Source organism: Argopecten irradians, chromosome 14 (assembly GCF_041381155.1).
Source record: "Argopecten irradians isolate NY chromosome 14, Ai_NY, whole genome shotgun sequence".
Classification (NCBI taxonomy): domain Eukaryota; kingdom Metazoa; phylum Mollusca; class Bivalvia; order Pectinida; family Pectinidae; genus Argopecten; species Argopecten irradians.
This window is the reverse complement of record NC_091147.1, coordinates 21,723,832-21,738,033: the sequence shown is the minus strand read 5'-3', so window position 1 is coordinate 21,738,033 and position 14,202 is coordinate 21,723,832. Positions and strand designations below refer to the sequence as shown.

Here is a 14,202-nt window from a genome sequence, read left to right as displayed (position 1 = left end):
AAATGGTAAAGGTCTCTTTTGCAAAATGCAAACAAACTGAACTAAAGATATTGTTCATTTATTTTTTGAACGTGGTATTGTCAGAAATACTCTGAACATTAGTTCTCTTCATATCTTAAAAACATTCCAGGATGTATTGAAGAAATGTTAACATCAGATGTTGTGATTTCGGGATGGTGTGTCGGTCTATCTCAATACTATTGACCTTCAGATGGCCTCTCTGGAATTGTAGAAATGGCATAAAGGATTACAAAGTTGACTATACACTCTAAATAAGAAAATAAGAAAAAAATAAGAAATTTTTTTTAAAGAATCAATGAATGGGTACATAATGCAACGAAATATACAAAAATAGTACAGTTACTGTATAAAATCAAAAAGAACAGGGGCGTAGCTTGCTCTTTAAAAAAAAGCCCGGGCTTGCACATAAAAAATCCTAGTATGGGTTACTCATTGTCTTGTAAAGTTAAAACATCTATGTAGATCCGTCAAAGTCTTGAATGTAAATTAAAATCAAAGTAAAATAACCTAAACGTTTACGTAGATGATTTATCTAAAATTAATAATACTGAAAAATACGTTATGCGTTAATATGAATCTTCTAAGACACAAGATGGCTTGTTCAATATCAAAACGAAAGACACGCAAAGTCAAAGGACGACAGATGAAATATCGAAAGTGACACCTCGCAAATTATAGTGACACAGAGTAGATTCTACTTAGATAGTCCGCTAAAACCTGCTTATATTATTAGGCTTTTTATTTATTTTTTGCCAAATATAAAGTCTATATATTAGACAAAAAAACTTATAATATAGGCAGGCTAAGCGGAAAAGATTCTATTTAGTAAATGCACAATCTACTGACACATACTCTTGTTGGAGCGATACATTGTATAGAGAATTTAATTTAAAACTTCCCGTCAAGAAAGACTTTAAGAAGACAAAATACTATTTTTTCAATCAGTGCGACTTTTATGCCTTACAATATGAGGCGCTGTTTTTATATTCATTCATTTTTTCACATATATGTATAATTCGATTTTTACACATAATAAAATTCGATAACGTAAGAAAGTTTCGTCAATCTATCATCAAATCCCATTAGAGTCACTCAAGATACATGCAGGACTTATCATGAGATTTTCATATACTTTTAAGTACTAAACATTAACACATAATTATCAGGTACAGGTAGAAAACAGTCCTATACCTTTGATTTTAATAAATATAGTTTAGCAATACCAAGCATAATCAAATATCATTTTCGGTGCTAAACATTTCCTTAAAACGATTTTCCGTCGGGGGGGCTTCGCCCCCCTGAACCCCCTAACCAGGGCGCTGCCCTGGACCCGCTGGGGGCCTAGGCGGCCCCCAGACCCCTCGCCTGGGCTTGCACATGTAAAAGACTCTAGCTACGCCCCTGAAGAATGTATCCCAAACCTCCAATTAATGAAATTAAGTATGCATAAGTGATTGATTTGAATGTATGATAGTATATCAGAATATAAATGTTGGCAGTCATCTACATGTATACGTTTGTATGCCTGTTAATTAATTAGCAATTATTTTGCCCCTGAGATAATGTCAATCTCATTCTTTTGAAACACTTGATAGCTATTCATGTAAGGCTCTCAACATGATCCAGGTCGAAAAAAAAGCTACCAAATAAATTGACAAATCCTTCAGTTAATAAATGTAATTATTTGGGTTCACTGGCCTCTTGTTGGCCAACATACCAAAAGGTATGAACATTTATCTTGAAAATCTATTGAAGGTCAAAGGAGTCAAATAGGCTAAACCTTTACACGCCGCCTGGTCAGAAACTGTCGAACTCCGATATTCTACGTTTGTGTTAATTACAATATGGAACATGATATGATTTTCCTTTCCCAATAATGTTTTACAATAATTTTGGTTCAAATCCATGAAATTGTCAGGAACGTGATTTTAAAGCAAACTTTCAGCACAGTTCCCCATTTGAGCTCAGCTACTCTGTCACCAGCGGTCGAACAATCCTCATATATATAAAATATATAATTTTCCGTGTCAGATGGTGTTTACACTTATTTGGTTTTAATACAACAATCGATAAGGAGTAGAATTTTAAACGTTTTGAATCCCTGCACCTTTGTCCAAATGCTTCAGACCAGTCTCATTCATATACAAGAGATCCCAGAGGGATCTTAGCACTCACCAAAGAATGATCTATGTCTGACAATGGGAAGAGGAATCTTTTATCTGCTTTCCAAACTTTGACTACATACTACATATAAAATTTGAGATCGCTTCAGTACTTTATGAGAAATTGCGGTAAATTCATTTATTAAAATTCAAGATGGCAGCCTATTGGCCATATTGTTAACCAATCGGTCCAAATATGGTATATGCGCAACTATGGCCCTAGGTCAGCCTGATATATAACCCGATAACATTTATAATAACTTTGCGCACGAATGACGGTGATTTAGGTGATTTAGACCATTTGGATCCTGGTCAGGGGACTGAACAAGAGGCCCATTGGGCCTAATGGACATCTGCCGTTTGGCACAATACAGCAAGGTAAAATTATACAGTTATGGGAAAAAGTCTGCAAAAGAATCAAATGAGCTGAAGACTCTCACTTTTTCTACTACTAACAATTAACACATTGTACACTAAGAACTCTTCTAACTTCAGCAGCCATTGTTTGTTTCTGATAAATTTTCCACTGTGACCTTGAAAGTAGGTCAAGGCCATTTAAAAAAATATATCTAAGTTTAAGATTTTTCACATATTTGACCTCTGTTGCCTTTAAAAATAAGGAAGCCCTTCCTTCCAGCTTAATACTATATCTTTCATCAGTTATTGATAAGTCTTTACATTATTAATTGACTTAGCCTATTTGACCCATATGGCATTTAATGATGCACACAGTCAATGTCATTCATTTGAACAAACTTGTTAACCCTTCATTCAAGCATGCTACAGGCCCAACATTAGGTCTGTATAACGGTCAGCATAAAGGCCTAATACAAATACATTGGACTTTTGTTTATTGATAAAAAGTTATTTGAATGAAAGGTTTACAGATGGCAGATGGTGCACGACGATAGATGAAGCATGATAAAAGGGCCATAATGACTTTAAACACCAATATCAACAACAATTTAAACAAAGACATTTTTATTAAAACAAAATATGAATGGAAATGTACATTGATAATGAAAGACTTTATGGACTGATAATTATATATAATATTGATATCAAACTGATCAATAATACCTGGAAATCATAACTCAATCATATACAGTTCAGTCAGATATAAAATATCATAAAACATAATGTAATAAATCTGACCTAGGCCTTTACACTAATACCCTGAAGCGCAGAGACTGGTATAGGCACAGACTGTATACAGAGAATAGTGTATGCAAATAATGGTGTATGTAGCGACTGGTGTACATGCAGAGAATGGTATATGCAGAGACTGACAGTTGAGCAATATTTGTGATAGAAATATACTGAAAACGAACATTCTTTCATGTGTGATTTAACTTCACAAAAATTTATCTCCGAGATTTAACATCTATGCATGATCACTTACATTGATTTTTATGTTCAATCAATTTGTAAATCCGCGAATATTTATTATCGCACACTTGTTTTAAAATGGAAATTGTGAAATTTAGTAGCAGCGAAATTTTGGTTTACTTTTAAAGTATGATTTTTTGCCTGACACAGTCATTTAGTTATAGGGCAAGTTGGGGTATGGGTATGGAGAAATATTTTGTAGTACAAAAAGATAAGTAGCAGCCTATATGGTCATTACATGGCAATTTTTCTGTGTTGGCTTTGAATCTGCAGATATATACAATGTTGGAATGTTTTCTTAATGAAAACTACTGGTTTCCTGATTCTGTTATTTCTTTTTTTTAGTCTGTACCTAGTTATGACTAATTTTGCTGAATCTATTTTTTAATATTAGTTAAAAAATGCAATTTAAAAATCATAAATTTCATTGGTTATTTTCTTTTTTAATCAAATGTTAATGATTCAATTAATGTTGACATCCTTACATAAACAATGTATTTAGAGGTAGGAAGTTTTGTTTTTTTCTTTCTTCTACACATAAAGCATTATGTTCTCTACTACTTTGTTCTATACTTCACAAAAAGCCAACAGGAATAAATGCCAGATAAGTTTAAACCTATCAACACTTGCCTAAATAAAGAAGTTCAAAACAGCATATATATATATACATGGTTCAATACATATATGTATTTTATTTGAGCAGCATTAAGAATATATTGACTCTATGCATTCAAGTTTAGAGTAATTTCATATAATTTGTATGTCTGAAATTGCCCCTGCCTCCATACAGTGATGCAGTGGGATATATATAGTTAACTCTACACGACCCCTTATTCCTGGGCCGATGGGCCCCTTACACTTCATGGAGGGGAGAAATGTCTCATATTACTTGTATGACCTAGTGTACATAATGAACTCTCACAATACTATTGTTCTGGTATAATAGATTTCCGCTTAATATATTAGATTATATTCAATACATAAACATGATAAATTACAGTTTAACAGATTTCCCCCTGAAGATACATTTGAACTCTTCTGATTCTATGGCTGGAAAAGTTCATTATGAATTTTCAGGGGGAATGTTGAGTTACCAGAGTCTGGAAACAGGAGTAAAAAATATAGTAACAAATAATGTCAACAGAAAGTTTACAGATGAAAACATTCATGATAGTTTATCCTGAATATATATATATGACTTGTATTCTGAAATTGGTTCTGTTCAAAATTTTTAAATAAAACAATATAAAACCAAACAAAAACTTCTATTATTTCAGTAATTACAGCACTAAATACAAATCAATGTCAATATGACTCTATATATAGGTGTACACTAAAAAATATATTGAATGTCTTCAAGTTGGTTGAATTACCTCCCTTGACTTGTACAAGGTACAGACTAAAGGTAAGAATGGTGTCAATAGCTTTATAATCAAAACTAAATCAATTTCATATCAGGCCATCTTTAAATATTGGGCCAGCCAACAATATTGAAAATGGGTCAGTAGGCAGAGAAAATTATATTAAACAAATATTTGATATCTAGATCTACAGTCACCATGCCAGTTGACCAGTGATTTAATGTCCTTTTGTTACCAGCTAGATTTTGAATTCAACATTTTTCAATGCAAAAATAAAATTTTGTCTTTCAATTGTCTAGATAACAATTTTGGATTGATGAAATTCAGTCAATTCCAAACAATATTTCATTATTGGCCTTACAATTTTCAATTATCAATATAATTATCATAAATCAATAGCACTATGTCTATGATAACCAAATATAAATATTACATATATTGGACATGTGTCTATATCAACAGTATTCAATAACCCAATAGTTTTATACAGTACTTCAACTTAACTATTTTAATAAATTATAATCATGAGTACCCATCTTTCCACTGTTTTAAGTAACTAAATGGCCCATTAAGTATACTCTGACATACAAAGTGTTATAATTACATGTATATATATAATATATATTTGAACAAAATATTTAACACAATGCAAGAGTAAATCGAGGCACTGCAGATGTTATGGAAATACCCAATTTTTTATGTACTAAGGATATAAAATGGAATAATCTTCACTTTCCCTATACATTTTGTTATTCTTATATAATAACTGGTGTATGAATATTAGAATTACTATATGTCAAAGCATGGTACATGTAACTTGTCTAAAAAAAAGTGTTTCAGACAATCACTTTCATCTTCTGCAGGATTATTTTCTAAGTTTTATCTTAATCACTATCGCTATCATCTGTTTCGTTGTCGCTGCTGGAAGATTCAATGTCATCACCACCGGACGATTCATTTGTGGTAGAATCACTGGACAGATTCATTACAAGAACACGACTAGTCTGGTCGAGATTAACACTACCTGGCACTCCGGTGAAACTGTTCTGTGACTCGGAATGTTCTTGTGTGTTAACTGAAGTGTTCACAATATTGTTGTTTGGAGCAGGGATGGCTGAATCAAGATCAATTATATTAACATTGTCCAGGTCATTTGTCCGACTTTCCTGCCCAGTGTTACTCTGATAATGTCCCGATCTATTTCCACCTGCAGAAGTAATGTTACTAGCTATAGTACTTCCTGATGCAACAGCTTCCTCGTAACTAGGCAACCGGTTGTCCCCTATGATGTCCTCATACTTTGGCGGTTCTGTTACCACTGCAGAATAATTAGGAGCATTGTCCCAGAGCAATGGCGATCGTTCGTCTGAAATATCATCATCGTTATCATCTTCTTCTTCCTCTGGATCTGAACAGCACTTGTAGATAAGTACACTGAAGATAATACAAAGCATAGCTGGACAACATAAGAAGATGAGTATGTAGACCCACAATCTAGCCACACAGGTAGACTGTATAGAAGTAGTTGAGTACATGTACCGACTACTTGTTGAATCTTTGTCAGGCTCTAGTTTCACTATTACCTGTTTTGGTGGATTGCTTTCTTGCAGACTAAGACTAAACTCACATGTAGTCACCTTGTAGCACGATGCTGTTGTATCAGTCTTGTATACACTTCTAGTTAAATCTAATTTACAGTCTGCCCATAATGCTTCATGGCCTACAAAAACAAAAAAATACTCATCAGTATTTGGAAATGTCCAAGTAGTTGGCCCGGAATGTCTGATACTGTACTGCACACGTGCAAACTCACACCCAATACAGTGATAATTAGGCGAGTCTTCCATGAACCTTGTATAATTGCTACGACCTTTCATAATCACCACATCCATTGTACCAGTAACTTCTGGACAAAACAATTTAGCAGATGACCCTGATAGTAGATGGAACTGACGTGTAGCATAGGACCAACGTTCTTGAATATCAAATGTCAATTCTAAAGCATCTTTTTCCTTACGTATAGGATCTATTTCTACTGGGCCATCTACAAGATATGCTGAAAAAGGAGCAAAATTACTTTTTACATTAGCTGTGTCTATGTTAATACTGTCACAGAACGCGTGTGAGATTTTTCGATCGATTACTCTCATGTCCGTGGCAGTGAAATCTGTAAACACACTGCCATAGAAGACAACTCCTACTGTTATTCCTACAATCAGCCCAGTTATAAGGAAATACATCCATAACATTTTGATCCGCGACTTTCTCTGAACCATCGACCGACTCCAACAGCAACAACAGCAACATGTTAGACAGCAGCCTGTACAACAGTCGTCGGGTGAGTCGTACCGCACCCGCGGCCGGGATGACCCTAGTCTGATACGTCTGGGCATGATGTTATCTCATAATTGTGGAGCTGAAAGATAATCATAATAACTAAATTATAATGTGACATGTCTAAAGAAATGCAACATCATTGAAATAATGTACTTTTTTAGACTTCCAACCAGACCATAGGGACCAAGCAATTTTGATACAGAAGATTTCTCAGCTGAAATCTGATAATTACACTAATAATTATAATCTAGTGTTTTTAAATTACATGTACCGAATCATGACGTTTTAATGCAAAAACATCGTTAGATTTTGGTTTTCGTCCACGGATAAGTCACACTGGTGTATAGGTCGCACTCCCGATTTTCAGGGTAAAAAGTCGTGATTGACTTATACACCGCAGTATATCTACGGTAATATGTTATCTTTTCAATCAATTTTCAAGAAATATATAATATAATTTATATATGTGTAGGTGTTAGAGGAATGTTAATGCAATACAACAGACCAAAGGCCTAAGATTAACTTTTGCTTAATTCAATAGAAGAAATTTCTAATCTTTAGCCCTAGATCGTGGTACTCTGGCTCTGATACCAGACTTAGACGTTTCTAGGTTGAACTCGCTGACATCAATTGTTGTCGGGCCAGGTCATCTCATATTCAGACTGCTTAAAAAATATTACACCAGGAATCGCCACTGACTTATCTTGGTCTTTTCAACACATAAATGATTTATCATGCATGCACATTCAATTGTTTCAACACCAATGATTTATAAGTGAGAATGATTTGTCACTATCTCTTTAAAATTACACTACTAAACACTACGCGAGACACAAACTGGGAATACAAACCAGTTTTTTCAACAAATACTTGTATTATCAAGTCAAAAGAAACACCAGTGTAAAGCTTAATAGATTTCATGATATCAGATGATTTCTAGGACAAATTTCTTAAATTTTCATTAAAAAATATGACAGCTCATGATCATGAAATGACAGTTCTCTTCAGAAAGTAAGACGGTAAGAAGTGAAAAGGTTGCGCTGACAGATATCAAAAGAAAATCAGTCTTGCCCAACATCACACTCTATCCACAAACACAAAAGCCATAGTGACAGATTCGTCCAAAATCTAGAATGACAAATCCTTCACACATATAAATCCTTGGGCAACACTGTAGTTCCTTTTTCGCAACTTAAAATTTTTCTCTCCTTGTCGTTGCCATTTTCCCAATTATATCCCAATACAAGGGAAGTCCACAGGGGCCATATCTACTGTTTATATTATAATATATATTTTCAGTCACTGGGTACGTTTAATGCTATTGGGATATAAAGTACACAGTGACTGAAAATATGTATAATGATATAAACAGTAGTTACAGGCCCCTGTGATTTATGAGTAAAAATCATCAGGTATGCTTCATTTGAGCCCAGGATACTCTGGCCCAGACACCAGACTTAGACATTATGACAGATAGATGTCTGGTGTAGGGCCAGAGCGCAGCGCTATATCAAAAGGTGGAACTCGCTGACACCGTTCGGTATCCGGTCAGGTCATCTCTAATTCAGCTGACCTCCTATCTAGAAGCCCCACTTACCTTGATCTTTTCAACAAATGAATAATTTATCCACCCAAATATAGCAATCCATTGAGATTAGAGGCGATTTAAAATATAACATTCATCCATGATCAAATGGATTGCTATGGGTAGATTAATTATTCATTTGTTGAAAAGATCAAGTTAAGTGATCCTTCCCTGTGGTAATGTCTCAATCGGAGATGACCTGGCCCGATACCAAATGATGTCGGCGAGTTCCACCTTTTGATAAAGCACTGCGCTCTGGCCCTACACCAGACATCTATCTGTCATAATGTCTAATTATATATATTAGTCTGGTGTCAGGCCCAATCCCTATTGAGATTCTTCCTCTAGACTCTTTTATATTCGGACGTCTGATAGATGTCTCTTCAAATGTCCGAATATTATAAGACTCTTTCATATGTACACATGGAGGATAGGGGTATTCCACCCGAGGGGTCAGCAAATGTGGTAAAACCCGAGGCTTGCCGAGGGTTTTACCACATTTTCTGACCCCGAGGGTGGAATATCCCCTATCCTCCATGTGTACATATGAAAGAGTCTTTTTCTCTCATATCATTACCAAATTTCCGTTAAAATACCTGCCCGTCCATCATTTTACTTCATTTTTTCCGTTTTTTTTTATTACATAATTTTCTGCTAAAACAATAAGATATCCTTGAAAAGCATACCCGTTTTTGGCAAATTGAAAGTTTGCGGACAAAATAAGATCCTTTTGTTGTATCTTATCTGGGTGAATGTATAATTCTCTGAAAAATATTTCGTGGCCTGACCGACTTTTTTCCTATACCCGATCACATGGTACACATTTGCGTACATCCGCGAAATATATAGCGCCAATGTACAAAACAAAAAACAATCAAAGAGGAAAGATTGAATTTGTGTGGCACATGTATTTCAGTTCTAACTACAACATTGTTGTCATTTGAAGAAACGTAGCGGTAATTTTCACTGTTTTGTCACTTCAGTCAAAGCACTGCATCTTACGTTACGTCACAACTTTCGTCGGAATTCCATTCATATATTGGCGGTCAAGGCTACTCCGAGTCGCTCTCGATCACCATGATCAGACGATGTTTTGTTTTTGGAGCTTGTTTTGTTGTATCAACATTTTTCACAGTTGTTCATATGGGATCCAGCGAACATGATTTCGATACGAGTGTCCGACCTTTGTTGTGATACAGGATTGTACGTATTTAAACGTGATTCTTGTTTAGAAGCGAAGCGGAGGACTGTTCTCACTCAGATGGTAGGCTATCGTACGTTAACTATAATATGTGGTTTTCATGTTCGACAGCATGTTTGAAATCATAAATTTGTGTCTATCATTCAGAGTTCTATAATCATTTAGCGATTGTGTGTGTTGTCAGTAAGTTAACAGAAACATGCATGCTACAGTACGGGACATGATAGTCGGTCATTTTTGGACTTAGGCCTAACCGGATGACGTGACACAGGGGCACGCAACATATTCATCAATGATTACACCTAGTAGATATACATGTACGTCATATTCTAATAGGATACAATGCACACATGATCAAAATATTATATATGTTAACAGCATTTACGTGCCCCTGTGCAACAGGTAGGCCTAGATGGCATATTTCAACGGTTGTCTCCATGTAACACAAAGAGTCTAGAGGAGGAATCTCAATAGGGATTAGTGTCAGGCCCAGAGTATCTCGGGGTAGCTTCATTTTTGAAAATAATATACTTACATCAAAATTAACGTCAATAATCTCAATACATATGGCAAGAAACATATTTCAGATAATTTACATATGTGATGACTTGTGACTGACAAAAACAGGTGTTTTCAATGATATAACGTTACCTCTGTCCGGACATTCATAAATCTGTAAATACTTTGGCGGTCACATTTAAGTGTTCAAAGATCGATCTATAAAACTAGATTATCACATCTCAATAGTACATACTGTCATGGTAATTTTACCTTTCTTTAAATATCCATGACAACAAAGCTTATATATCCGATTTGCGATCAAATACAAACACACACGGTCAGGACGACTCATAATCCTGTGTTATGTCGCGTGACACTCGGTCCCAGGGCATGCATATGTGTTTTTTATCCCTGTCTGTTTATTGAAATCGAATATAACGAGCTAGTTACCTTGATGTTGTCATTAAAACTTGCTTTACGTGTAGATCGACATGCTGGTTACTAGGCCTACCCAGTTCCTGGTTTCCTCATGCTTGTAACGTAACATTGGTGGTGTATTTTGATCGAAAGGTCAAGGACGTCTATCCGGAGACATCTAAATGACAAGTCTATTGCCGGTGATCCGTATTTTTTTTCAGGGGGGCCAAGCGGGTTATACGCGACTGCTGTAGACGTTTTAATTTTCGACGCTTGAATGGTCAGATTTTTTGTGTCTTTGTGACTGTATTTTAATCCATGAAAAACACATACCATTTACATATATGTTTCAATATATGTTTATTTTTGTTTTAGCTAAAACAATGTCATTTTTAATTATATACTGTATGAAACATATAGTACTGTCATAAAGTATAGTAATGTTTATAATATAAATGCTACGTACAAGCTACATAAGGCCATAGTTGTGTCTTTTTCTGTTTTGTGTCATTTTCATTATCTTAAACCTACCAGGCAGCAAGGCGAAAACAAACACACACACACACACACACACACACACGCAAATGCTGAACCGTAGGCCTGTCGACCTTCACAAAATATACAGTACAGTCATTATTTGCGGTCACATATGCTACATTAGGCCTGTTATTTTCCGGAAGGATGTTTAACCAAAGTGTAGTAAATCATTTTATTTAGGACTACAATTGATCTATGCAGTGTACCTTAAACATTTTTAATTGTAAGTTTTACCATTTTACCAGTTTAATATACATGTATGTCGAAAACAATTAATGTGCATTCATTCACACATGAGTAGAGTTATACGCATTAATCACGATATTTAATTTGTTGTTAGCACAAAAATAATTCCTGGAAAAATATGCCTTTGTTGAATGCGATAAAATTAAAAAAATGAGACTTCAATTAAGCATTGAAGTCACTATTTTTTTTAATTTCATCGGGATATAATTAATTTTTCGTTGTTTTCATACCAAATCCGGCTTTCTGATTGGCCAATATTATTTTTGCATACCATTATATGAAAAAAAAATTCCGAGAATGGCGCGAAACCCCGACGTTATTGTAACGTCACAATAGAGATATTGACGTTGCGTATTGTTTTGGAAAAAAGAATCCCTTGAAAAACCGCTATAATGGTACATTTAAACATACTTCATTTTATCAAATAGAGTATAAAATTAATTATAAGTACTGATGTCACTATTTTTTAATTTAATCGGGTTATGGAAAAAAATGTTTGCAAACTTTTGTGCTACGCGGATTCACACAGTTTGCAAACAATTTTTTTTTCACACCCGATAAAATTAAAAAATAGTGACATCAATGCTTAAATGAAAGAAATTTTGTCTGCAAACTGTGTGAATCCGCATGGCGGATTCTCACAAAAGTTTGCAAACAAAATTTATTTCATACCCCGATGAAATTAAAAAATAGTGACTTCAATGCTTATAATTAATTTTCCAGACTACTTTATCTACTTTATCACTTTATCTCGGCGAATTTTACTGTCTTCGTTCCAATGTTTCCCGTTTTGACAGATAGACATAAATCTTTAGGCCTTATCATTTCAGCCAAAAGAATATTTTCTAAGGTTTTTACGGCTATCTGATTAATTTACAGATCGCTATTACTAGGGTATGATTAGTTTCCTCTTTCAACATGACTTTACCATAGTAAGGTTTCGACCAGTGCATGGTCTTTTTTTGGAGGCATGTAACTGAAAAAAGCTAAGAATGCATAGGCGAAAATCTCATGAACCAGCATGCAAATGATCACGTTTTTGAACTACCACAAGTGCAGATTGCCGCATCATATGCTATGATCGCCACGATGACGAGTCGATGTAGATAATAAAACTTAATACACATGACAAACATGTAATTTTAAATTGAATATGATAAGTATCCACTTTTTCCCCAAAAAATATTGACATCACAATCATTTTTAGGGTTTAATGTGACGCTACCCAAATTGATACACTTTTTGAAGATAATTGTAAAAAAAAAAAAAAAAAAAAAATTCACGTGCTTAACTCTAGATTTTCACTGGATATTCCACATAAAGATACCTTCAGTTTTAATTTCATGATCTGTTTATATTACTTGTCTTGAGGTTTTGATTGGTAACTCACAAATCGAATACTAGCCATATATTATTTGTTTAATTTACAACAGAGACGTATTAGGGCTGGAGATGTAAAGGGATTTATGACTATATATTTACATATCCCCCTATATAGTCAGCAGGAGGGGGAGTTGCGATCAAATTAGCGTAAACGCAACGACGTATGAATACAAACCCAGAGTAGGATCGGCTACTTCTAGTTCACGCTTCGGTAAGATTTTGCGTCAAATGATAATTTAAATAAACTTTAATTACTGAATTTACATTTTACCTTTTCACAGATTACAGATTTGCTTTGAATTAATAATAATTCAATTTTGCTCGTTACGAGCATTTTCATTGGCTTAAAAATTTACTTTATCAGCCCATAAAGGAAAAAATGGCGTCGCCGTTTATAACGTTGCTTCTGATTGGCTGAGATGACGGCGTAATGATTTCATAGACAAAAGAGTCCCATAATGAATTTTGAATATTGAAGAGATTATCTTTAGTTAATTGAATTATAAGGATTAATTTGAATAGATTTTTTATGTTATGGAGATATAACACAAAAATCTGAGTGTACTCTCATCATAAACCGCTTAAAGTACACTCAGATTTTTGTGTTATATCTCCATAACATAAAAAATCTATTCAAGTTAATCCTTAAATAAACTAAAAAAAGATTTCGGTCTTCTATTTGTCTCAAGACTGACCCTTGCTCGTCATTAGCCTACTCGGTTGGCCTACTTTATGAAGTGTAAACAAAGTTTCCTCGTTGTCGGATTCAAAATAATAATAAAGAGTTGTTATTAGATCCAATTAAAATGTATTGACATCAAAACAGAATATGTGTTCAAGCATTGTAACGGTAATAAACAACAAAAAGAATCGCTGGTCGAGGCTACAACCGGGGGCTTTCCTCAGGAATGTTCGAGGAATTCCTTAGTTACGTTAGTCACCCACCATGCAAACACTTGTCTATCATCCGTACAATAAAATACTGTAAAAGTCGTGACTATGAAGAATTTATTCTATATCGCGTACGTAGACCGATACATACATAACAAACATTCAGCAGCT

At 34.5% G+C, this 14,202-nt stretch overlaps 1 protein-coding gene across 2 annotated transcripts; it reads right to left on the bottom strand.

The window, feature by feature from the left end:
• Nucleotides 1–3,147: 3,147 nt before the first annotated feature.
• LOC138306882 (uncharacterized) lies at nucleotides 3,148–11,166 on the bottom strand. Of its 2 annotated transcripts, none has more exons than XM_069247400.1 (2): nucleotides 11,008–11,166; nucleotides 3,148–7,349 (listed from the first exon to the last, which is right to left on the bottom strand). In XM_069247400.1, exon 2 carries the CDS (start codon nucleotides 7,324–7,326, stop codon nucleotides 5,818–5,820), a length of 1,509 nt encoding a protein of 502 aa, XP_069103501.1. In that variant the 5' UTR covers nucleotides 7,327–7,349; nucleotides 11,008–11,166; the 3' UTR covers nucleotides 3,148–5,817. The 2 variants fall into 2 exon arrangements, with proteins under 2 accessions (XP_069103501.1, XP_069103502.1); XM_069247401.1 differs by lacking the exon at nucleotides 11,008–11,166 and adding an exon at nucleotides 10,828–10,971.
• Nucleotides 11,167–14,202: the final 3,036 nt, after the last annotated feature.

Excerpts from the sequence above, each read along its gene's own strand:
- LOC138306882 (XM_069247400.1), bottom strand. The coding sequence starts at position 7,326 with ATGCCCAGACGTATCAGACTAGGGTCATCCCGGCCGCGGGTGCGGTAC.